The 27,022-nt window shown below is 43.4% G+C and overlaps 1 protein-coding gene across 6 annotated transcripts; it reads left to right on the top strand.

Annotated features, from left to right (window-relative positions):
- Positions 1-1,678: 1,678 nt before the first annotated feature.
- Positions 1,679-26,298, top strand: LOC118936540 (nuclear pore complex protein Nup50-like). Of its 6 annotated transcripts, none has more exons than XM_036945487.1 (8): positions 1,679-1,805; positions 4,172-4,254; positions 12,701-12,805; positions 15,479-15,698; positions 17,571-18,245; positions 19,795-19,876; positions 21,928-22,046; positions 25,714-26,298. In XM_036945487.1, exons 1-8 carry the CDS (start codon positions 1,766-1,768, stop codon positions 25,911-25,913), a joined length of 1,524 nt encoding a protein of 507 aa, XP_036801382.1. In that variant the 5' UTR covers positions 1,679-1,765; the 3' UTR covers positions 25,914-26,298. The 6 variants fall into 6 exon arrangements, with proteins under 6 accessions (XP_036801382.1, XP_036801383.1, XP_036801384.1 ...); XM_036945488.1 differs by having other exon boundaries at positions 1,680-1,805; positions 12,722-12,805; XM_036945489.1 differs by lacking the exon at positions 1,679-1,805 and adding an exon at positions 2,987-3,155.
- Positions 26,299-27,022: the final 724 nt, after the last annotated feature.

Below are 27,022 nucleotides of genomic sequence, written 5' to 3' on the forward strand. Positions count from 1 at the left end.
AAGTCAGTAAAGAACAAATTCTTATTTACAATGACGGCCTACTAAAAGGCCTCCTGCGTGGACGGGGGGATGGGATAAAAAGTAACAAATAAATAAAGCATAGCAAGGCAGCAACACATGACAACACAGCATGGTAGCAACACAACATAACAACAACATGGTAGCAACACAGCATGGTAGCAACACAACACTACATAAAGAGAGACCTGAGACAACAACATAGCAACATGGTAGCAACACAACATGGTAGCAACACAACATGGTAGCAACACAGCATGGTAGCAAAACAACACTACATAAAGAGAGACCTGAGACAACAACATAGCAACATGGTAGCAACACAACATGGTAGCAACACAACATGGCAGCAACACAACATGGTAGCAACACAACATAACAACAACATGGCAGCAACACAACATGGCAGCAACACAACATAACAACAACATGGCAGCAACACAACATAACAACAACATGGTAGCAACACAACATAACAACAACATGGCAGCAACACAACATAACAACAACATGGCAGCAACACAACATAACAACAACATGGCAGCAACACAACACGGCAGCAACACAACATGGCAGCAACACAACATAACAACAACATGGCAGCAACACAACATGGCAGCAACACAACATAACAACAACATGGTAGCAGCACAACATGGCAGCAACACAACATAACAACAACATGGCAGCAACACAACATGGCAGCAACACAACATGGTAGCAGCACAAACAGGGTACATATATTGTTGGGCACAGACAACAGCACAAAGTGCAAGAAGGTCGAGACAACAACACATCACACAAAGCAGACACAACTGTCAGTAAGTGTCCATGATTGAGTCTTTGAATGAAGATATTGAGATAAAACTGTCCAGTTTGAGTGTTTGTTGCAGCTCGTTCCAGTCGCTAGCTGCAGCAAACTGACAAGAGGAGCGACCCAGGGATGTGTGTGCTTTGGGGACCTTTAACAGAATGTGACTGGCAGAACGGGTGTTGTATGTGGAGGATGAGGGCTGCAGTAGATATCTCAGATAGGGGGGAGTGAGGCCTAAGAGGGTTTTATAAATAAGCATCAACCAGTGGGTCTTGTGACGGGTATACAGAGATGACCAGTTTACAGAGGAGTACAGAGTACAGTGATGTGTCCTGTAAGGAACATTGGTGGAAAATCTGATGGCCGAATGGTAAAGAACATCTAGCTGCTCGAGAGCACCCTTACCTGCCGATCTATAAATGACGTCTCCATAATGTAGCATGGGGTAGAGCCATAATGATTTGAAGCCACAGCCCTGATGAGGAAGACACCATCTCATGCCATAAGTATCACAAGCACATTCTGTGCCTATTTTGAATCATACAGTATGAATATTGAACACCTCACTGACAGGATATATAGTGTGGCACAACTCTAAGTGTGTATGTGTGTGTGTGTGTATAATCTCCTCATCACCATTCTCTTGAGGAAGTGAGTTTTGGGGAATTTCTGGGGTGAATTTCAGTATAAATATTTTAAAACATGCAGACAAACAGACACTGAGCTCTTAAAAGGACTCTCAAACTCTGCTACAGGACTACAACTCCCGTGAATGGTCCTATATTTCGCACTTGCGCATTGGGAAAACGGAGACGAGGCGCGCGGAGATTCCGTTTTGTGAAATGGCGGCGTGAAAAGGCCTGGACACATTTACTAAACTAAACCAAAGACTTTCTATTATATTGACAAGATAATCAAGTGACCGCTCTAACGATGGAAATACATGTTGTCAAAGATGGAATGCAGGCGGGAGGTAGAGACATTACTGAGCACGGTTACATGCACACAATAATGTGATTATTGTAGAAAGGTTAATATTGTTATATATGTTCATTTTAATCGTTTACATGCTTTGCAAGAAGAACGATTTCCCTAATAATCTGAAATCAAGCTACTGATGGAACTCTTGATAAATGCAACAAAACTGCTGGCCCAAAACAACATTCTTACCACAGTGACCGTGTTCTTTTTTGCCAAGACTATTTGATTCTGAGTTCGGACATATACAGTTTGTATGTTAAAACTATAAGATACAAACGTTCAGTTTTTCCAAACTCAATTAACTCGTTCACAAGAGGAAGGCTTGCTTTACCAAGTGCTGAATTTGGTCAGTTTAATATCAAATTATTATTGTGCATGTAAACGTACTCAGTATGTTTCCGCGCACACTAATACTTTGCTATTCAATGGATTGTGGCAGTAGGATGATTATGAAATAGTCTTGTAAACACCGTCCTCTGTTTATTTTAATAATCGGCGTAAGGTCAAAATCATACTCCGATTAAAACATCTGGTTTTCTGAGCAATCTTTCGAACTATTAGAACGTGTAAACACAATCGTCATTCCAGAAGTGTATTGGACCTCTGCATGTGCTCGCGCCAGCCAAGTGAACAGCCCTCTTTAGCAGGAGTGAGTTTGAAAACAGAATCTATGCTTCTTAGAAGTCGTTTTTTTCACATACAAACTCAGAATCAAATATGCTTCCCAAAAATAAATTGTTGGCTGTGTGGTAGAACGTTAATTTTGATTGCATTTCTAAGTGCTATCAGATATCCTTTTCAGATGTGTCTATGTAAACAGGATTATTACAGAATCGTTCTTCTTTCATACCATGTCAATATTTTTAATCAAACTATCATATTAACATATCTATAATAATCGCATTATTGTGTGCGTGTAAACGTCGTCTGAGGTATATAGACCGGGAGAGATCGCGTGGACCATTCTAACCAATGAGAGGGCAGATACACATATATGAATAACATAAAAGTCGTTGTTTTATTATTTTTTTTATTAAGTGCGTCCACTTTTATCAGTGCATTCGTAACAGCCTAAACATTACTGAAACTTTTATTCGACCAAATAAACCTCATGTAGCAAATTAAATGTTTAAATTCGACCAAACTCTACACTCTCATTGACCCCACACATACAACAAAATAAATCACAATTCCGATGGGCGGAGTAAAACCTCTCGCTTTGCCTCTTCTTCTTCGCTGATCGGACAACCAACGATTATTCCAAGTTTAGTAGCATTTGGAATTGATTTACTATCAAAGGGCAGTTGTTATCGAACATTTTAATTAAAGGGGGGGAAAAAAGGTATGTTTCTTTTATATATTCAATGACATCGGAGCAGTAGTTAGCCTATCAACACAGCTAGCAGGAGACTTCATGGTTGTTCATATTGTTGATGGTGGTGCTACTGTAGCTAGCATGGAATAAATCACATTATAGGGCCATGCTAAACACGCAAAATACACTCTAATGTTACTCTGCTCCACGTGTGACTAAAAGGTACCAAATATATCATGCCAAAAAATAGCAAGTTGTTAAATTGGTTAGCGAACTAGCTAACTTGTTAGATACATAAGTAACCCGTGTTGTTACCGGCAGCTGATATTTCGCCGAACTTTTTATAGTCCGCTAACTACTATTGTCTTTGATATTGACACACATTTAGAGTTGGCTAACATTAGAGAAAGGAAATCCACCCACAGATGGTTGGCCAAATTATCCTTAGCCAGAAGAGAAAATACGTACTCGATGATATGTAACGTTACTTAGTTAACTCGTAGTACATCTAGTTACTACCAGGCATTTCGATATCCTAATGGTGCAAGCTAAAGTTACCTGTGTTGATATTTCATCATTAGCGAGCCCATAACTATTCACTAAACAACAACACACACGGGCTCTTCTTTTGTCCTCCACTTTCCTGTCTCTTTGTACAACAGTTTGTGACTTAAATCAGTATCAACGTGTTGCATAACTAACTATATAAGATATATATAATATATACATCATATATAATTTAATAACTAGCTACATCAACTCAGTCTAACGGGACATAGGGGGGAAAGCACTCACCTTAATCAACTAGTTACTGTAGTTAACTTAGTTTGCTGTTTACTGTAGTTAATTATGTTCGTCCAATGTCCCAGATGTTGAAATATTGTTTATTGAGATTCTCTAGTGTTTTATTGTATTTGTTTATAGTATACTTGTATCGTGTAACCACTGAAACTCACAAAAATAACGAGACATTTTGAAGTATGTTATTAATGATCACCGTTGAATCATTTGTGTGTTGACTCATCTCTTGTGTTGTCTACCAGAGAGCAGCGTTGCCATGGCGAAGAGGATTGCCGACAAAGAGCTGACTGACCGGAACTGGGATCAGGAGGATGAGGGAGAGGAGGTTGGCTGCTGCACTGTGGTTCTACTGCCTCACTGATACTACTATAGACTGTCTAATAATACACAGCCTGCAGGCCTTCAGTGATAGAGGGGTTGGGTAGGCCTTCAGTGATTGGTATAGAGGGGTTGGATAGGTCTTCAGTGATAGAGGGGTTGGGTAGGCCTTCAGTGATTGGTATAGATGGGGTTGGATAGGCCTTCAGTGATTGGTATAGAGGGGGTTGGGTAGGCCTTCAGTGATTGGTATAGATGGGGTTGGATAGGCCTTCAGTGATTGGTATAGAGGAGGTTGGATAGGCCTTCAGTGATAGAGGGGTTGGGTAGGCCTTCAGTGATTGGTATAGATGGGGTTGGATAGGCCTTCAGTGATTGGTATAGAGGGGGTTGGATAGGCCTTCAGTGATTGGTATAGAGGGGTTGGATAGGCCTTCAGTGATAGAGGGGTTGGGTAGGCCTTCAGTGATTGGTATAGATGGGGTTGGATAGGCCTTCAGTGATTGGTATAGAGGGGGTTGGGTAGGCCTTCAGTGATTGGTATAGAGGGGTTGGATAGGCCTTCAGTGATAGAGGGGTTGGGTAGGCCTTCAGTGATTGGTATAGAGGGGTTGGTAGGCCTTCAGTGATTGGTATGGAGGGGTTGGGTAGGCCTTCAGTGATTGGTATAGAGGGTTTGGATAGGCCTTCAGTGATAGAGGGGTTGGGTAGGCCTTCAGTGATTGGTATAGAGGGGTTGGATAGGGCTTCAGTGATAGAGGGGTTGGGTAGGCCTTCAGTGATTGGTATAGAGGGGTTGGTAGGCCTTCAGTGATTTGATATAGAGGGGTTGGTAGGCCTTCAGTGATTGGTATAGAGGGGTTGGATAGGCCTTCAGTAATTGGTATAGAGGGGTTGGGTAGGCCTTCAGTGATTGGTATGGAGGGGGTTGGATAGGTCTTCAGTGATTGGTATAGAGGAGGTTGGATAGGCCTTCAGTGATAGAGGGGTTGGGTAGGCCTTCAGTGATTGGTATAGAGGGGTTGGATAGGCCTTCAGTGATTGGTATAGAGGGGGTTGGATAGGGCTTCAGTGATTGGTATAGAGGGGGTTGGATAGGCCTTCAGTGATTGGTATAGAGGGGGTTGGATAGGGCTTCAGTGATTGGTATTGAGGGGGTTGGATAGGGCTTCAGTGATTGGTATAGAGGGGGTTGGATAGGCCTTCAGTGATTGGTATAGAGGGGTTGGATAGGCCTTCAGTGATTGGTATAGAGGGGTTGGATAGGCCTTCAGTGATTGGTATAGAGGGGTTGGATAGGCCTTCAGTGATTGGTATAGAGGGGTTGGATAGGCCTTCAGTGATTGGTATAGAGGGTTACTCAGGAGCTAGAGAGCTGGTTGGATAGGCCTTCAGTGACGGTAGCCAGCCAAATGACAGCAGTCTACGTATGAGTTAGTTTTATGAGTTATATTTTATGAGAAAAAATAAATAAATTAAACACATTTTCTCCCCTCATCTGCTCCTGACTGCATCTGCTGCCATAGAAATAGAATGACTAGAACGGATGGTGGCATAATGGCAGGACTTGCGGCCATGTTGAGTGTCCCCATAGGAGCAAAGCTAGGTTATAAAATTTGAAGGTTAAAGACACCGGCTTCACAATAATGTTTGAGGTTCTACCTCTCTGAATCAACCATGTGATCAGCTCAGGTATTGGAGCTATGCTGCCTCGGCAGAAGGCAAGCTGTCTGAAACAGATCATGAGGTTTGTAAGGAAATAAAATAGCATTGAAGCTAATGTGAGAAAATAGACAACCATCTAGCCAGCTAGCTAACGTCTGGGCTGAAGATTACAAGGTTAATAAGACAGAGGGGTTCTAATATCCCATAATTTGGCGATTCATGGGACCGGCGTTGCTAATTAGCAAGTAGTTTTCAACTGAGCTGGTCCCATGAATTTGTTTTATTTTCAAATCCTTCCTGATGGGAGTTATTACGTTGTTGTAACCTTGTTTTTTTTTTTAACCTTGGAGCAAAGCAGGAAGTAAAAGCAGGAAGTGTACCCTGTGCTGTTATTTGTTGATTCAACTCTACAGACGTTACAAATAATACATTCCATTGTTTGAGCCACATCAGTGAACATCATTTGAATAAACATTCTACATTACCATGGAAATGATTACATCACAATACCAGGCAGCCATGAGTTTACCAGTCATATTACCAGGGTTAGAGGTTCCAAGCTTGTTCTATTCATTCTATTTACCAGGGTTAGAGGTTCTATTCATTCTATTTACCAGTTATATTACCAGGGTTAGAGGTTCTATTCATTCTATTTACCAGTCTTATTACCAGGGTTACAGGTTCTATTCATTCTATTTACCAGTCTTATTACCAGGGTTACAGGTTATATTCATTCTATTTGCCAGTCATATTACCAGGGTTACAGGTTCTATTAATTCTATTTACCAGTCATATTACCAGGGTTACAGGTTCTATTCATTCTATTTACCAGTCATATTACCAGGGTTACAGGTTCTATTCATTCTATTTACCAGTCATATTACCAGGGTTAGAGGTTCTATTCATTCTATTTACCAGTCATATTACCAGGGTTACAGGTTCTATTCATTCTATTTACCAGTCATATTACCAGGGTTACAGGTTCTATTCATTCTATTTACCAGTCATATTACCAGGGTTAGAGGTTATATTCATTCTATTTACCAGTCATATTACCAGGGTTAGAGGTTCTATTCATTCTATTTACCAGTCATATTACCAGGGTTAGAGGTTCTATTCATTCTATTTACCAGTCATATTACCAGGGTTACAGGTTCTATTCATTCTATTTACCAGTCATATTACCAGGGTTACAGGTTCTATTCATTCTATTTACCAGTCATATTACCAGGGTTACAGGTTCTATTCATTCTGTTTACCAGTCATATTACCAGGGTTACAGGTTCTATTCATTCTATTTACCAGTCATATTACCAGGGTTACAGGTTCTATTCATTCTATTTACCAGTCATATTACCAGGGTTACAGGTTCTATTCATTCTATTTACCAGTCATAGTACCAGGGTTACAGGTTCTATTCATTCTATTTACCAGTCACATTACCAGGGTTACAGGTTCTATTCATTCTATTTACCAGTCATATTACCAGGGTTACAGGTTCTATTCATTCTGTTTACCAGTCATATTACCAGGGTTACAGGTTCTATTAATTCTATTTACCAGTCATATTACCAGGGTTACAGGTTCTATTCATTCTATTTACCAGGGTTACAGGTTCTATTCATTCTATTTACCAGTCATATTACCAGGGTTACAGGTTCTATTCATTCTATTTACCAGTCATATTACCAGGGTTACAGGTTCTATTCATTCTGTTTACCAGTCATATTACCAGGGTTACAGGTTCTATTCATTCTATTTACCAGGTTTAGAGGTTCCAAGCCTATTCTATTTACCAGGGTTAGAGGTTCCAAGCCTGTTCTATTCATTCTATTTACCAGGGTTAGAGGTTCCAAGCCTGTTCTATTCATTCTATTTACCAGGGTTAGAGGTTCCAAGCCTGTTCTATTCATTCTATTTACCAGGGTTAGAGGTTCCAAGCCTGTTCTATTCATTCTATTTCATAACTACATGTGTGCTGCTGCTGCATTGTGGGAACCGAATAATGATTTGTTGCTTGTTTCAGCAAGGAGCAACAGTTACATCATGTTTAAGGCCATGTTACTACAGAAACTGACTCAACCGCACCAATGATCGGCCCCGTCTTCAGTCAGCCGTTTTTAATAGATCATTTACTGTTTATTTTCATGAAGGTCTTCATCTATAACCGTCAGTTACACGGTTAGCCCAGAGTTACTACGGTTACTGAGGTTAGCCCCGAGTTACTACGGTTACTGAGGTTAGCCCCAAGTTACTACGGTTACTGAGGTTAGCCCCGAGTTACTGCGGTTACTGAGGTTAGCCCCGAGTTACTACGGTTACTGAGGTTAGCCCCGAGTTACTACGGTTACTGAGGTTAGCCCCGAGTTACTACGGTTACTGAGGTTAGCCCCGAGTTACTACGGTTACTGAGGTTAGCCCCGAGTTACTACGGTTACGAGGTTAGCCCCGAGTTACTACGGTTACGAGGTTAGCCCCGAGTTACTACGGTTACGAGGTTAGCCCCGAGTTACTACGGTTACGAGGTTAGCCCCGAGTTACTACGGTTACGAGGTTAGCCCCGAGTTACTACGGTTACGAGGTTAGCCCCGAGTTACTACGGTTACGAGGTTAGCCCCGAGTTACTACGGTTACTGAGGTTAGCCCCGAGTTACTACGGTTACTGAGGTTAGCCCCGAGTTACTACGGTTACTGAGGTTAGCCCCTTGTTACTACGGTTACTGAGGTTAGCCCCGAGTTACTATGGTTACAAAGAAGATTGTCAAACATGGCCTTACATGTTGATTCAATGTTGTAGAACCCTCTCTTCAAGGGGGTGACACTCTAGACCCAAACTGTTATAGACCTATAACCATCCTGCCCTGCCTCTAGACCCAAACTGCTACAGACCTATATCCATCCTGCCCTGCCTTTCTAAAGTCTTCGAAAGCCAAGTTAATAAACAGATTACTGATCATTTCGAATCCCACCGTACCTTCTCTGCTGTGCAGTCCGGTTTCCGAGCTGGTCACGGGTGCACCTCAGCCACGCTCAAGGTACTAAACGATATCATAACCGCCATCGATAAAGACAGTACTGTGCAGCCGTCTTCATCGACCTGGCCAAGGCTTTTGACTCTGTCAATCACCATATTCTTATCGGCAGACTCAATAGCCTTAGTTTCTCAAATGACTGCCTCGTCTGGTTCACCAACTACTTCGCAGACAGAGTTCAGTGTGTCAAATCGGAGGGTCTGTTGTCCGGACCTCTGGCAGTCTCTTTGGGGGTACCACAGGGTTCAATTCCTGGGCCGACTCTTTTATCTGTATATATCAACGATGTCGCTCTTGCTGCGGGTGATTCCCTGATCCACCTCTACGCAGACGACACCATTCTGTATACATCTGGCCCTTCTTTGGACACTGTGTTAACAAACCTCCAAACGAGCTTCAATGCCATACAACACTCCTTCCGTGGCCTCCAACTGCTCTTAAACGCTAGTAAAACCAAATGCAGGCTTTTCAACTGTTCGCTGCCTGCACCCACCCAGCATCACTACTCTGGACGTTCTGACCTAGAATATGTGGACAACTACAAATACCTAGGTGTCTGGTTAGACTGTAAACTCTCCTTCCAGACTCGTATTAAACATCTCCAATCCAAAGTTAAATCTAGAATCGGCTTCCTATTTCTCAACAAAGCCTCCTTCAATCACGCCGCCAAACTTACCCTTGTAAAACTGACTATCCTACCGATCCTCGACTTCGAAAATGTCATCTACAAAATAGCTTCCAATACTCTACTCAGCAAACTGGATGCCGTTTATCACAGTGCCATCCGCTTTGTTACTAAAGCACCTTTATACCGCTCATCACATCACCTGCATATTCGTCGCCAAACCCACTGGCTCCAGGTCATCTACAAGTCTTTGCTAGGTATAGCCCCGCCTTATCTTATCTCACTGGTCACCATAACAACACCCAACCGGGTACCACGCGCTCCAGCAGGTATATCTCACTGGTCACCCCCAAAGCCAACACCTACTTTGGCCACCTTTCCTTCCAGTTCTCTGCTGCCAATGACTGGAACGATTTGCAAAAATCGCTGAAGCTGGAGACTCATATCTCCCTCAATAACTTTAAACATCTGCTATCTGAGCAGCTAACCGATCGCTGCAGCTGTACATAGTCCATCTGTAAATAGCCCATCCAATCTACCTAACTCATCCCCATATTGTTTTTATTTACTTTTCTGCTCTTTTGCACACCAGTATCACTACTTACACACCAGTATCACTACTTACACACCAGTATCACTACTTACACACCATCACCATCTGCTCATCCACCACTCCAGTGTTAATCTGCTAAACTGTAATTACTTCGCTACTACGGCCTATTTATTGCCTTACCTCCTCACGCCATTTACACACACTGTATATAGACTTTATTTTTTCTCTATTGTGTTATTGACTGTACTCTTGTTTATTCCATGTGTAACTCTGTGTTGTTGTTTTGTGTCGAACTGCTTTGCTTTATCTTGGTCAGGTTGCAGTTATAAATGACAACTTGTTCTCAACTAGCCTACCTGGTTAAAATAAAATAAATAAATTATGTGTTGTACATATTACCTGGACTATATAGCAGAGTAAGGATGTATATATTACCTGGACTATATAGCAGAGTAAGGATGTATATATTACCTGGACTATATAGCAGAGTAAGGATGTATATATTACCTGGACTATATAGCAGAGTAAGGTTGTATATATTACCTGGACTATATAGCAGAGTAAGGATGTATATATTACCTGGACTATATAGCAGAGTAAGGATGTATATATTACCTGGACTATATAGCAGAGTAAGGATGTATTGTATATATTACCTGGACTATATAGCAGAGTAAGGATGTGTTGTACATATTACCTGGACTATATAGCAGAGTAAGGATGTATTGTATATATTACCTGGACTATATAGCAGAGTAAGGATGTGTTGTACATATTACCTGGACTATATAGCAGAGTAAGGATGTATATATTACCTGGACTATATAGCAGAGTAAGGATGTATATATTACCTGGACTATATAGCAGAGTAAGGATGTATATATTACCTGGACTATATAGCAGAGTAAGGATGTATATATTACCTGGACTATATAGCAGAGTAAGGTTGTATATATTACCTGGACTATATAGCAGAGTAAGGATGTATATATTACCTGGACTATATAGCAGAGTAAGGATGTATATATTACCTGGACTATATAGCAGAGTAAGGTTGTATATATTACCTGGACTATATAGCAGAGTAAGGATGTATATATTACCTGGACTATATAGCAGAGTAAGGATGTATTGTATATATTACCTGGACTATATAGCAGAGTAAGGATGTGTTGTACATATTACCTGGACTATATAGCAGAGTAAGGATGTATATATTACCTGGACTATATAGCAGAGTAAGGATGTATATATTACCTGGACTATATAGCAGAGTAAGGATGTATATATTACCTGGACTATATAGCAGAGTAAGGATGTATATATTACCTGGACTATATAGCAGAGTAAGGATGTATATATTACCTGGACTATATAGCAGAGTAAGGATGTATTGTATATATTACCTGGACTATATAGCAGAGTAAGGATGTGTTGTACATATTACCTGGACTATATAGCAGAGTAAGGATGTATATATTACCTGGACTATATAGCAGAGTAAGGATGTATATATTACCTGGACTATATAGCAGAGTAAGGATGTATATATTACCTGGACTATATAGCAGAGTAAGGATGTGTTGTATATATTACCTGGACTATATAGCAGAGTAAGGATGTATATATTACCTGGACTATATAGCAGAGTAAGGATGTGTTGTATATATTACCTGGACTATATAGCAGAGTAAGGTTGTATATATTACCTGGACTATATAGCAGAGTAAGGATGTATATATTACCTGGACTATATAGCAGAGTAAGGATGTGTTGTATATATTACCTGGACTATATAGCAGAGTAAGGTTGTATATATTACCTGGACTATATAGCAGAGTAAGGATGTATATATTACCTGGACTATATAGCAGAGTAAGGATGTATATATTACCTGGACTATATAGCAGAGTAAGGATGTATATATTACCTGGACTATATAGCAGAGTAAGGATGTGTTGTACATATTACCTGGACTATATAGCAGAGTAAGGATGTACATATTACCTGGACTATATAGCAGAGTAAGGATGTATATATTACCTGGACTATATAGCAGAGTAAGGATGTATATATTACCTGGACTATATAGCAGAGTAAGGATGTATATATTACCTGGACTATATAGCAGAGTAAGGATGTATATATTACCTGGACTATATAGCAGAGTAAGGATGTATATATTACCTGGACTATATAGCAGAGTAAGGATGTATATATTACCTGGACTATATAGCAGAGTAAGGATGTATATATTACCTGGACTATATAGCAGAGTAAGGATGTATATATTACCTGGACTATATAGCAGAGTAAGGATGTATATATTACCTGGACTATATAGCAGAGTAAGGATGTATATATTACCTGGACTATGTAGCAGAGTAAGGATGTGTTGTATATATTACCTGGACTATATAGCAGAGTAAGGTTGTATATATTACCTGGACTATATAGCAGAGTAAGGATGTATATATTACCTGGACTATATAGCAGAGTAAGGATGTGTTGTATATATTACCTGGACTATATAGCAGAGTAAGGATGTGTTGTACATATTTGATCCTATTTCTAATAGTGTTCTGATGGTGTTCATCAGGCAGGGACATTTTCCATCGCTAGTGATGATGTGATGAAGAGCAGGCCCATCAAGAAGGCCAAGCGTCGGGCTGCTGGTTCAGAGGTAGGCTGCCTGACTGACTAACCAACTCCCAAGGGCACTAGCATGCATGCTGTCTGTGTGTGTGTGTGTGACTAGCTGTTGACCTAGGTGACGTAGGTTACCTGACTGACTAACCAACGCCCAAGGGCACTAGCATGCATGCTGTCTATGTGTGTGTGTGACTAGCTGTTGACCTAGGTGACGTAGGCTACCTGACTGACTAACCAACGCCCAAGGGCACTAGCATGCATGCTGTCTGTGTGTGTGTGACCAGCTGTTGACCTAGGTGACGTAGGCTAGAAGCTGGCATTAATGGCCACATACTTTTCTAGACTCGTTAACTAACCAACACCACAGGAACTAGCTCACATGCATGCTGTCTTAGTGTGTCAGGGGGAAACCTGGGTCATGTTCATTAGAAGAAAAAACAAGTGTTTCTTATTGCACAAGTTCAGGTGGCAACTACATCCCTGTTTCACGTTTTCTTCAGTTTAGTGCCTACTGAACACAACCCAGCTTTACATTAACCCAAGGCAAGCAGTGCTTCCTTCCTTCCAGCTTCACATTAACCCAATTCAAGCAGTACTTCCTTCCTTCTTTCCAGCTTTACATTAACCCAAGGCAAGCAGTGCTTCCTTCCTTCCAGCTTTACATTAACCCAAGTCAAGCAGTCCTTCCTTCCTTCCTTCCTTCCTTCCTTCCTTCCTTCCTTCCTTCCTTCCTTCCAGCTTTACATTAACCCAAGGAAAGCAGTCCTTCCATCCTTCCTTCCTTCCAGCTTTACATTAACCCAAGGCAAGCAGTCCTTCCTTCCTTCCAGCTTTACATTAACCCAAGGCAAGCAGTCCTTCCTTCCTTCCTTCCAGCTTTACATTAACCCAAGGCAAGCAGTCCTTCCTTCCATCCTTCCTTCCTTCCTTCCTTCCTTCCTTCCTTCCTTCCAGCTTTACATTAACCCAAGTCAAGCAGTCCTTCCTTCCTTCCAGCTTTACATTAACCCAAGTCAAGCAGTCCTTCCTTCCTTCCTTCCAGCTTTACATTAACCCAAGGCAAGCAGTGCTTCCTTCCTTCCTTCCAGCTTTACATTAACCCAAGTCAAGCAGTCCTTCCTTCCTTCCAGCTTTACATTAACCCAAGGCAAGCAGTGCTTCCTTCCTTCCTTCCTTCCAGCTTTACATTAACCCAAGTCAAGCAGTGCTTCCTTCCTTCCTTCCTTCCAGCTTTACATTAACCCAAGGCAAGCAGTCCTTCCTTCCATCCTTCCTTCCTTCCAGCTTTACATTAACCCAAGTCAAGCAGTCCTTCCTTCCTTCCTTCCTTCCAGCTTTACATTAACCCAAGGCAAGCAGTGCTTCCTTCCTTCCAGCTTTACATTAACCCAAGTCAAGCAGTGCTTCCTTCCTTCCTTCCTTCCAGCTTTACATTAACCCAAGGCAAGCAGTCCTTCCTTCCATCCTTCCTTCCTTCCAGCTTTACATTAACCCAAGGCAAGCAGTCCCTACTTCCTTCCTTCCTTCCTTCCTTCCTTCCTTCCTTCCTTCCAGCTTTACATTAACCCAAGGCAAGCAGTCCTTCCTTCCTTCCTTCCTTCCAGCTTTACATTAACCCAAGTCAAGCAGTCCTTCCTTCCTTCCAGCTTTACATTAACCCAAGTCAAAGCAGTCCTTCCTTCCTTCCTTCCTTCCTTCCTTCCTTCCTTCCAGCTTTACATTAACCCAAGGCAAGCAGTGCTTCCTTCCTTCCTTCCTTCCAGCTTTACATTAACCCAAGTCAAGCAGTCCTTCCTTCCTTCCTTCCTTCCTTCCAGCTTTACATTAACCCAAGGCAAGCAGTCCTTCCTTACTTCCAGCTTTACATTAACCCAAGGCAAGCAGTCCTTCCTTCCTTCCAGCTTTACATTAACCCAAGGCAAGCAGTGCTTCCTTCCTTCCTTCCTTCCTTCCTTCCTTCCTTCCTTCCTTCCTTCCAGCTTTACATTAACCCAATTCAAGCAGTGCTTCCTTCCTTCCTTCCTTCCTTCCAGCTTTACATTAACCCAAGGCAAGCAGTGCTTCCTTCCTTCCTTCCTTCCAGCTTTACATTAACCCAAGGCAAGCAGTGCTTCCTTCCTTCCTTCCAGCTTTACATTAACCCAAGGCAAGCAGTCCTTCCTTCCTTCCAGCTTTACATTAACCCAAGTCAAGCAGTCCTTCCTTCCTTCCAGCTTTACATTAACCCAAGGCAAGCAGTGCTTCCTTCCTTCCTTCCTTCCTTCCAGCTTTACATTAACCCAAGGCAAGCAGTGCTTCCTTCCTTCCAGCTTTACATTAACCCAAGGCAAGCAGTCCTTCCTTCCTTCCTTCCTTCCAGCTTTACATTAACCCAAGGCAAGCAGTGCTTCCTTCCTTCCTTCCTTCCTTCCAGCTTTGCATTAACCCAAGTCAAGCAGTGCTTCCTTCCTTCCTTCCTTCCAGCTTTACATTAACCCAAGGCAAGCAGTCCTTCCTTCCTTCCTTCCTTCCTTCCTTCCTTCCTTCCTTCCTTCCTTCCTTCCAGCTTTACATTAACCCAAGTCAAGCAGCGTTTGCTTACTTGAATGCCAGAACTCTTTTTTACAGAGACCCCTCCAGTGATGTTTTAGCCTAATGGAGGGAGATAGAAGCATCCAGTTCCCCCTAGTGAATCCAGTTTCCTTCTTGTCTTTTCTGCCTACAGGGGCAGAGTGGAGGAGCATTCACAGTGTTCAAAGGGTTCTCCCTGGCCCCTACATCGGGAACCGGGCCAGCCGCTGAGGGGATCACAGCCTTCTCCGGGTTCGGGAATGGGGTAGGGTTTAAACCCCTGTCTGGGCTGTCCAATGGGAACAGTGTCAAACCTGTCACTCCGGCCCTCACCGGGTTCACCTCGCCTACTGCCACCAAGACCACCACACCAGGTAAGAGACGGATTGTTTGGGGGGGGGGGGGGTGGAAACCCGTTGTACAGTTAATGTGCAAGTCCGATAGGATAACTTGTGAAAGCGAGTTGAAAATCCTCCATTGTTGAGCGGGATCTGCTATTACAGGTTAATGGAGCTGAATCAGTGGGGTTCCCTCTGTGGACTGGTATTACAGGATAATGGAGCTGAATCAGTGAGGTTTGTTGTGTGGACTGGTATTACAGGATAATGGAGCTGAATCAGTGGGGTTTCCTCTGTGGACTGGTATTACAGGATAATGGAGCTGAATCAGTGGGGTTTCCTCTGTGGATCTGGTATGAGGATAATGGAGCTGAGTCAGTGGGGGTCGCTCTGTGGACTGGTATTACAGGTTAATGGAGCTGAATCAGTGGGGTTCCCTCTGTGGATCTGGTATGAGGATAATGGAGCTGAGTCAGTGGGGGTCGCTCTGTGGACTGGTATTACAGGATAATGGAGCTGAATCAGTGGGGTTTCCTCTGTGGACTGGTATTACAGGTTAATGGAGCTGAATCAGTGGGGTTTCCTCTGTGGACTGGTATTACAGGATAATGGAGCTGAATCAGTGGGGTTTCCTCTGTGGATCTGGTATTACAGGATAATGGAGCTGAATCAGTGGGGTTTCCTCTGTGGACTGGTATTACAGGTTAATGGAGCTGAATCAGTGGGGTTTCCTCTGTGGACTGGTATTACAGGATAATGGAGCTGAATCAGTGGGGTTTCCTCTGTGGACTGGTATTACAGGATAATGGAGCTGAATCAGTGGGGTTTCCTCTGTGGACGTGTATTACAGGATAATGGAGCTGAATCAGTGGGGTTTCCTCTGTGGATCTGGTATTACAGGATAATGGAGCTGAGTCAGTGGGGTTTCCTCTGTGGACTGGTATTACAGGATAATGGAGCTGAGTCAGTGAGGTTCCCTCTGTGGATCTGGTATTACAGGTTAATGGAGCTGAGTCAGTGGGGTTCCCTCTGTGGATCTGGTATGAGGATAATGGAGCTGAGTCAGTGGGGTTCGCTGTGTGTGTCAGCTCCTCTCCCAGTGTGGTGCCTGAGGGCAGAATGACAGAACAGAAATGCTCCAGTAGTCAGTCAGTCTAGGACGTGCTCATTCTCCATCTCTCGCTCTGTGTGGTGCTGTCACAGCCACACAGCTCTTCTTCTCTACCGTCAAACACAGGGCATACTGCGGGCAGGCGTCTGCAGGCTTCCCATCTGAAACACAGGGCATACTGCAGGCGTCTGCAGGCTTCCCATCTGAAACACAGGGCATACTGCAGGCGTCTGCAGGCTTCCCATCTGAAACACAGGGCATACTGCAGGCGTCTGCAGGCTTCCCATCTGAAACACAGGGCATACTGCGGGCGTCCGCGTGCTTCCCATCTGAAACACAGGACATACTGCGGGCGTCCGCGTGCTTCCCATCTGAAACACAGGACATACTGTGGGCGTCCGCAGGCTTCCCATCTGAAGCATCTTTTCACTTGAGAAATACTTGCACCAAACATCCTAGTCAGATGGAAAAATATATATTTCTTGAGTTATTTTGAGGAAGTGTTTACCGGCTACAGCATCTCAAGATGGACAAACGGTACTATTGCCCTTTTCCCCCTTCTTGTTTTTCAAGCGAAGGAGGAAGGTATGGCAACACAGTCGTTGTGTTGCTAGGCGCCAGGTGACTCACGCTGAAGTCTTAAGGCTACTGTGAGGTGTCACGGCTTCTCTCTCTGCTGGAACGTTTACATTCTCGTTCTCTCTTCACCTCCTCCTCCCCTCTATCTCCTCTCCTCTATCCCCTCTCCTCCTCCCCTCTATCCCCTCTCTTCCTCCCCCCTCCTCCTCCTCTCCTAGGTTCATTAACATTCAGCGGCCCCACCTCCAGTGCTGTCATCACAGGGCAGCAGTCTAATGGTTCCTCCCCCGCGGTTTCCAGTCGGTCTCTCAGCTCCTCTCTCTCCACTAACAGCGGTAACAACCAGGAATACAGTAGGCAGCTCACAGCTCTCAACTGCTCTGTCAGGGACTGGATCACCAAGCACGTCAACGGAAACCCTCTCTGTGACCTAAACCCCATCTTCAGGGACTATGAAAAGCACCTGGCCAGCATCGATAAGAAGTACGGAGGGAGTGGAGGGACTGGAGCTGTGACTGGAGCTGCTGTGGTGGCGGACGGAGGCTCAGAGAGCAGTAGCAGAGCAGAGGAACCAGAGGAGAAGCGGGCAGTCAGTACCGCACCACCACCCTCCTCTAGCGCCGCCGGCTCGACCGCCACGGCCCCGGTGTTCTCCTTCAGTAAGGACAAGGACGGCATCACTACGGCCCCGGGGGAGAGCTCAGCCGCTCCTGCTCCGATCCCCGCTGGCATCAGCTTTAGCTTGGGCCAGAAGGGGAACAGCTCAGTGTTGGGGTCTCTGAGCACCGGAGGAGCTCCTAGTGTCTCCTCCTCCTCCCTGTTTGGAGGCGCTGCTCCTCCTGCCTTCTCCTTCAGTGGGGCAAAAGCGGAGGCTGCCCCCACCCAGACCACAGGTACGATATGGAGGGTGTTATGTAGGGTACCTGGTGATATGGTGCTGTTAGACAACAGGTACGATATGAAGGGTGTTATGTATGTAGGGTAATATAAATATTATACTGTCCCGACAGCTGTGATATCATGTGACTAGATATTATATGTGGTGCTGCTAGACAACATACTCAGAATGTTACCTGGTGATATGGTGCTGCTAGACAACATACTCAGAATGTTACCTGGTGATATGGTGCTGTTAGTGATAAACAACATACTCAGAATGTTACCTGGTGATATGGTGCTGCTAGACAACATACTCAGAATGTTACCTGGTGATATGGTGCTGCAAGACAACATACTCAGAATGTTACCTGGTGATATGGTGCTGTTAGTGATAGACAACATACTCAGAATGTTACCTGGTGATATGGTGCTGCTAGACAACATACTCAGAATGTTACCTGGTGATATGGTGCTGCTAGTGATAGACAACATACTCATAATGTTACCTGGTGATATGGTGCTGTTAGTGATAAACAACATACTCAGAATGTTACCTGGTGATATGGTGCTGCTAGACAACATACTCAGAATGTTACCTGGTGATATGGTGCTGCTAGACAACATACTCAGAATGTTACCTGGTGATATGGTGCTGCTAGACAACATACTCAGAATGTTACCTGGTGATATGGTGCTGCTAGTGATAGACAACATACTCATAATGTTACCTGGTGATATGGTGCTGCTAGTGATAAACAACATACTCAGAATGTTACCTGGTGATATGGTGCTGCTAGACAACATACTCAGAATGTTACCTGGTGATATGGTGCTGCTAGACAACATACTCAGAATGTTACCTGGTGATATGGTGCTGCTAGACAACATACTCAGAATGTTACCTGGTGATATGGTGCTGCTAGTGATAGACAACATACTCATAATGTTACCTGGTGATATGGTGCTGCTAGTGATAAACAACATACTCAGAATGTTACCTGGTGATATGGTGCTGCTAGACAACATACTCAGAATGTTACCTGGTGATATAGTGCTGCTAGTGATTGACAACATACTCAGAATGTTACCTGGTGATATAGTGCTGCTAGTGATAACATAATCAGAATGTTACCTGGAGATATGGTGCTGTTAGTGATAGACAACATACTCACATTCAGGTTTTTAATCCCGGAGATTAAACCTCTATTAGATATCACATTCAAATGTTTTATCCCAGATTAAACCTCTATAAAATCTCACATTCAGGTTTTTAATCCCGGAGATTAAACCTCTATTAGATATCACATTCAAATGTTTTATCCCAGATTAAACCTCTCTAAAATCTCACATTCAGGTTTTTAGTCCCAGTGATTTAAATATATATTTTTAAATCCCATTCAAGAGGCTGAGCTCACATGTAAAGGTCATTGTGGAAAATAAATAGTGAATTTCTGTAAATATTCTAAGTGTAAAGTGGATTTAGGCCGTCTGTTTTTGTTTCCTCTGTCCGTTTGGTTATCAGAGGCTCTTCATAACGTCCGTCTCTTCCTTGTCGTCCCGTAGATGAAAACGGGGAGGAGTCGGATGAACCTCCCAAAGTGGAAGTCCAGGAGATTAAGGAGGCTGACGCGTTCTACTCCAGAAAGTAGGTCTCCTTTTACAGAAACATTTCAAATATGGCTCTATACATCTGTAGGATCTGTCTATGGGATGTATTATGGGATGTATTATAGCTCTATACATCTGTAGGATCTGTCTATGGGATGTATTATGGGATGTATTATAGCTCTATACATCTGTAGGATCTGTCTATGGGATGTATTATGGGATGTATTGTAGCTCTATACATCTGTAGGATCTGTCTATGGGATGTATTATGGGATGTATTATAGCTCTATACATCTGTAGGATCTGTCTATGGGATGTATTATGGGATGTATTATAGCTCTATACATCTGTAGGATCTGTCTATGGGATGTATTATGGGATGTATTATAGCTCTATACATCTGTAGGATCTGTCTATGGGATGTATTATGGGATGTATTATAGCTCTATACATCTGTAGGATCTGTCTATGGGATGTATTATGGGATGTATTATGGCTCTATACATCTGTAGGATCTGTCTATGGGATGTATTATGGGATGTATTATGGCTCTATACATCTGTAGGATCTGTCTATGGGATGTATTATGGGATGTATTATGGCTCTATACATCTGTAGGATCTGTCTTTGAATTATCCAATGGGATGTATTATGGGATGTATTGTAGCTCTATACATCTGTAGGATCTGTCTATGGGATGGATTATGGGATGTATTATGGCTCTATACATCTGTAGGATCTGTCTATGGGATGCATTATGGGATGCATTATGGGATGCATTATGGGATGTATTATGGGATGTATTATGGGATGCATTATGGGATGCATTATGGGATGCATTATGGGATGTATTAAGGGATGCATTATGGGATGCATTATGGGATGCATTATGGGATGCATTATGGGATGCATTATGGGATGCATTATGGGATGCATTATGGGATGTATTATGGGATGCATTATGGGATGCATTATGGGATGCATTATGGGATGTATTAAGGGATGCATTATGGGATGCATTATGGGATGCATTATGGGATGCATTATGGGATGCATTATGGGATGCATTATGGGATGTATTATGGGATGCATTATGGGATGCATTATGGGATGCATTATGGGATGCATTATGGGATGCATTAAGGGATGCATTATGGGATGCATTATGGGATGTATTAAGGGATGTATTATGGGATGCATTATGGGATGCATTATGGGATGCATTATGGGATGCATTATGGGATGCATTATGGGATGTATTAAGGGATGCATTATGGGATGCATTATGGGATGTATTAAGGGATGCATTATGGGATGCATTAAGGGATGCATTATGGGATGTATTATGGGATGCATTATGGGATGTATTATGGGATGCATTATGGGATGCATTATGGGATGCATTATGGGATGCATTATGGGATGCATTATGGGATGCATTATGGGATGCATTATGGGATGCATTATGGGATGTATTAAGGGATGCATTATGGGATGCATTATGGGATGTATTAAGGGATGCATTATGGGATGCATTAAGGGATGCATTATGGGATGCATTATGGGATGCATTAAGGGATGCATTATGGGATGCATTATGGGATGTATTAAGGGATGTATTATGGGATGCATTATGGGATGTATTAAGGGATGCATTATGGGATGCATTATGGGATGTATTAAGGGATGCATTATGGGATGCATTATGGGATGCATTATGGGATGTATTATGGGATGCATTATGGGATGTATTAAGGGATGCATTATGGGATGCATTATGGGATGCATTAAGGGATGCATTATGGGATGTATTATGGGATGCATTATGGGATGCATTATGGCTCACGGTTGACAGACGCTCTTGCAGGTTTATATTTTACCTGTTGTTTTGCTTCAAGACCTTTTTCAACTCGCTGGAAAAGACTGACTATATTAGAATTGTACAATTATTCTTATGCTTTATGAAACAGTGAATAAAACAGTGAATTAATTCAATGCTTTTGTATTTGTTACACACGTCCAGTATTTTTCAGAAATGGGTTTGTTCCAAACGATGAACTTGACAATAGTCGTGTGTGTGTGTTCCAGGTGTAAACTGTTCTATAAGAAAGAGACGGAGTTCAAGGAGAAGGGAGTTGGAACGCTGCATCTGAAAACCACCTCAGACGGAAAGACACAGCTGCTAGTCCGCGCTGACACCAACCTGGGTATGTTATTAAACCTTATTAAACCTTATCTAGAGACTGCTGACACCAACCTGGGTATGTTATTAAACCTTATTAAACCTTATCTAGAGACCACTGATACCAACCTGGGTATGTTATTAAACCTTATTGAACCTTATCTAGAGACCACTGACACCAACCTGGGTATGTTATTAAACCTTATCTAGAGACCGCTGACACCAACCTGGGTATGTTATTAAACCTTATTGAACCTTATCTAGAGACCACTGACACCAACCTGGGTATGTTATTAAACCTTATCTAGAGACCGCTGACACCAACCTGGGTATGTTATTAAACCTTATCTAGAGACCGCTGACACCAACCTGGGTATGTTATTAAACCTTATCTAGAGACCGCTGACACCAACCTGGGTATGTTATTCAACCTTATCTAGAGACCGCTGACACCAACCTGGGTATGTTATTAAACCTTATTAAACCTTATCTAGAGACTGCTGACACCAACCTGGGTATGTTATTAAACCTTATCTAGAGACCGCTGACACCAACCTGGGTATGTTATTAAACCTTATTAAACCTTATCTAGAGACCGCTGACACCAACCTGGGTATGTTATTAAACCTTATCTAGAGACCGCTGACACCAACCTGGGTATGTTATTAAACCTTATCTAGAGACTGCTGACACCAACCTGGGTATGTTATTAAACCTTATCTAGAGACCGCTGACACCAACCTGGGTATGTTATTAAACCTTATTAAACCTTATCCAGAGACCGCGGACACCAACCTGGGTATGTTATTCAACCTTATCTAGAGACCGCTGACACCAACCTGGGTATGTTATTAAACCTTATCTAGAGACCGCTGACACCAACCTGGGTATGTTATTAAACCTTATCTAGAGACCGCTGACACCAACCTGGGTATGTTATTCAACCTTATCTAGAGACCGCTGACACCAACCTGGGTATGTTATTCAACCTTATCTAGAGACCGCTGACACCAACCTGGGTATGTTATTAAACCTTATCTAGAGACCGCTGACACCAACCTGGGTATGTTATTAAACCTTATCTAGAGACCGCTGACACCAACCTGGGTATGTTATAAACCTTATTAAACCTTATCTAGAGAATGCTGACACCAACCTGGGTATGTTATAAACCTTATTAAACCTTATCTAGAGACCGCTGACACCAACCTGGGTATGTTATAAACCTTATTAAACCTTATCTAGAGACCGCTGACACCAACCTGGGTATGTTATAAACCTTATTAAACCTTATCTAGAGACCACTGACACCAACCTGGGTATGTTATTCAACCTTATCTAGAGACCGCTGACACCAACCTGGGTATGTTATTCAACCTTATCTAGAGACCGCTGACACCAACCTGGGTATGTTATAAACCTTATTAAACCTTATCTAGAGACCACTGACACCAACCTGGGTATGTTATTCAACCTTATCTAGAGACCGCTGACACCAACCTGGGTATGTTATTAAACCTTATTGAACCTTATCTAGAGACCGCTGACACCAACCTGGGTATGTTATTAAATCTTATCTAGAGACTGCTGACACCAACCTGGGTATGTTATTAAACCTTATCTAGAGACCGCTGACACCAACCTGGGTATGTTATTAAACCTTATCTAGAGACCGCTGACACCAACCTGGGTATGTTATTAAACCTTATTAAACCTTATCTAGAGACCGCGGACACCAACCTGGGTATGTTATTAAACCTTATCTAGAGACCGCTGACACCAACCTGGGTATGTTATTCAACCTTATCTAGAGACCGCGGACACCAACCTGGGTATGTTATTAAACCTTATCTAGAGACTGCTGACACCAACCTGGGTATGTTATAAACCTTATTAAACCTTATCTAGAGAATGCTGACACCAACCTGGGTATGTTATAAACCTTATTAAACCTTATCTAGAGAATGCTGACACCAACCTGGGTATGTTATAAACCTTATTAAACCTTATCTAGAGAATGCTGACACCAACCTGGATATGTTATTAAACCTTTCCTTATTAAACCTTTCCTTATTAAACCTTTCTAACCCTTTCACTATTAAACCTTATCTAGAGACCTAGACTGTACTCAGTGGTGTGAAAGATACCAACCTGAGTATGTTATTAAAATATAGAACTTTAATTTACTAAGCCTTATTAAACCTTATTAAACCGTACTGCATTAAGCCTTATTAAACCTTATTAAACCTTACTGAATTAAGCCTTATTAAACCTTACTGCATTAAGCCTTATTAAACCTTATTAAACCTTACTGCATTAAGCCTTATTAAACCTTATTAAACCTTACTGCATTAAGCCTTATTAAGCCTTATTAAACCTTACTGCATTAAGCCTTATTAAACCTTATTAAACCTTACTGCATTAAGCCTTATTAAACCTTACTGCATTAAACCTTATTAAACCTTATTAAACCTTACTGCATTAAGCCTTATTAAACCTTACTGCATTAAACCTTATTAAACCTTACTGCATTAAACCTTATTAAACCTTATTAATCCTTACTGCATTAAGCCCTATTAAACCTTAATAAACCTTACTGCATTAAGCCTTATTAAAGCTTATTAAACCTTACTGCATTAATCCTTATTAAACCTTACCGCATTAAGCCTTATTAAACCTTACCGCATTAAGCCTTATTAAACCTTACTGCATTAAGCCTTATTAAACCTTAATAAAACTTACTGCATTAAGCCTTATTAAAGCTTATTAAACCTTACTGCATTAAGCCTTATTAAACCTTACTGCATTAAACCTTATTAAACCTTACTGCATTAAGCCTTATTAAACCTTACTGTATTAAACCTTATTAAACCTTACCGCAATAAACCTTATTAAACCTTACTGCATTAAGCCTTATTAAACCTTATTAAACCTTACTGCATTAAGCCTTATTAAACCTTACTGCATTAAGCCTTATTAAACCTTACTGCATTAAACCTTATTAAACCTTACTGCATTAAGCCTTATTAAATCTTATTAAACCTTACTGCATTAAGCCTTATTAAACCTTACTGCATTAAGCCTTATTAAACCTTACTGCATTAAACCTTATTAAACCTTACTGCATTAAGCCTTATTAAACCTTACTGCATTAAACCTTATTAAACCTTACTGCATTAAACCTTATTAAACCTTACTGCATTAAACCTTATTAAACCTTACTGCATTAAACCTTAGCGCATTAAGCCTTATTAAACCTTATTAAACCTGGTCCGGCCCTCATCAATACCCCCCCCCCCTCCCTCTTTCTCTCTCCTCCAGGTAACATCCTGGTCCGGCCCTCATCAATACCCCCCCCCCCCTCTCTCTCTCTCCTCCAGGTAACATCCTGTTGAACATCATGGTCCAGCCCTCATCAATAACCCCCCCTCTCTCTCCTCCAGGTAACATCATGGTCCAGCCCTCATCAATAACCCCCCCTCTCTCTCCTCCAGGTAACATCCTGTTGAACATCATGGTCCAGCCCTCATCAATAACCCCCCCTCTCTCTCCTCCAGGTAACATCCTGTTGAACATCATGGTCCAGCCCTCATCAATAACAACCCCCCCCCCACCCCCTCTCTCTCCTCCAGGTAACATCCTGGTCCAGCCCTCATCAATAACAACCCCCCCACCCCCTCTCTCTCCTCCAGGTAACATCCTGTTGAACATCATGGTCCAGCCCTCCATACTCTGTTCCAGGATGGGAAAGAACAACGTGATGGTGATGTGTGTTCCTAACCCTGTCGTGGACCACAACAACCCTACCAACCCTGTCGCCATGCTCATCAGGGTCAAAACAGCAGAGGACGCTGATGAACTGCACAACATACTGGAGGAGAAGAAAGCTTAGAGGACGAGCCCCCTGGAGGGTGGTACAGGCTGCCCCCAACTCCACCCTTCTGCCTATCAACTAACCCCAGGGCCAGTCCTGTACCCCTCCACCCCAGGGCCAGTCCTGTACCCCTCCACCCCAGGGCCAGTCCTGTACCCCTCCACCCCAGGGCCAGTCCTGTACCCCTAGCCCCTCCACCTCAGGGCCAGGCCTGTACCCCTAGCCCCTCCACCCCAGGGCCAGTCCTGTACCCCTAGCCACCCCAGGACCAGTCCTGTACCCCTCCACCCCAGGGCCAGTCCTGTACCCCTCCACCCCAGTGCCAGTCCTGTACCCCTCCACCCCAGGGCCAGTCCTGTACCCCTAGCCCCTCCACCCCAGGGCCAGTCCTGTACCCCTAGCCCCTCCACCCCAGGGCCAGTCCTGTACCCCTAGCCCCTCCACCCCAGGGCCAGTCCTGTATCCCTCCACCCCAGGTCCAGTCCTGTATCCCTCCACCCCAGGTCCAGTCCTGTATCCCTCCACCCCAGAGCCAGTCCTGTATCCCTCCACCCCAGAGCCAGTCCTGTACCCCTCCACCCCAGGCCCAGTCCTGTATCCCTCCACCCCAGGCCCAGTCCTGTATCCCTCCACCCCAGGGCCAGTCCTGTACCCCTCCACCCCAGGGCCAGTCCTGTACCCCTCCACCCCAGGGCCAGTCCTGTACCCCTCCACCCCAGGGCCAGTCCTGTACCCCTCCACCCCAGAGCCAGTCCTGTACCCCTCCACCCCAGGGCCAGTCCTGTACCCCTAGCCCCTCCACCCCAGAGCCAGTCCTGTACTCCTCCACCCCAGGTCCAGTCCTGTACCCCTCCACCCCAGGTCCAGTCCTGTACCCCTCCACCCCAGGTCCAGTCCTGTACCCCTCTACCCCAGGGCCAGTCCTGTACCCCTCCACCCCAGGGCCAGTCCTGTGCCCCTCCACCCCAGGTCCAGTCCTGTGCCCCTCCACCCCAGGGCCAGTCCTGTGCCCCTCCACCCCAGGGCCAGTCCTGTGCCCCTCCACCCCAGGGCCAGTCCTGTACCCCTCCACCCCAGGGCCAGTCCTGTACCCCTCCACCCCAGGGCCAGTCCTGTACCCCTCCACC

This window comes from Oncorhynchus mykiss, chromosome 15 (genome assembly GCF_013265735.2).
Source record: "Oncorhynchus mykiss isolate Arlee chromosome 15, USDA_OmykA_1.1, whole genome shotgun sequence".
Taxonomy (NCBI): domain Eukaryota; kingdom Metazoa; phylum Chordata; class Actinopteri; order Salmoniformes; family Salmonidae; genus Oncorhynchus; species Oncorhynchus mykiss.

Coding starts and splice junctions, on each gene's coding strand:
- LOC118936540 (XM_036945487.1), top strand. CDS start 1,766: ATGGAAATACATGTTGTCAAAGATGGAATGCAGGCGGGAG. Junction 4,255..12,700: donor AGGAGGATGAGGGAGAGGAG/GTTGGCTGCTGC, acceptor TATTTCTAATAG/TGTTCTGATGGTGTTCATCA. Junction 12,806..15,478: donor GTCGGGCTGCTGGTTCAGAG/GTAGGCTGCCTG, acceptor TTCTGCCTACAG/GGGCAGAGTGGAGGAGCATT.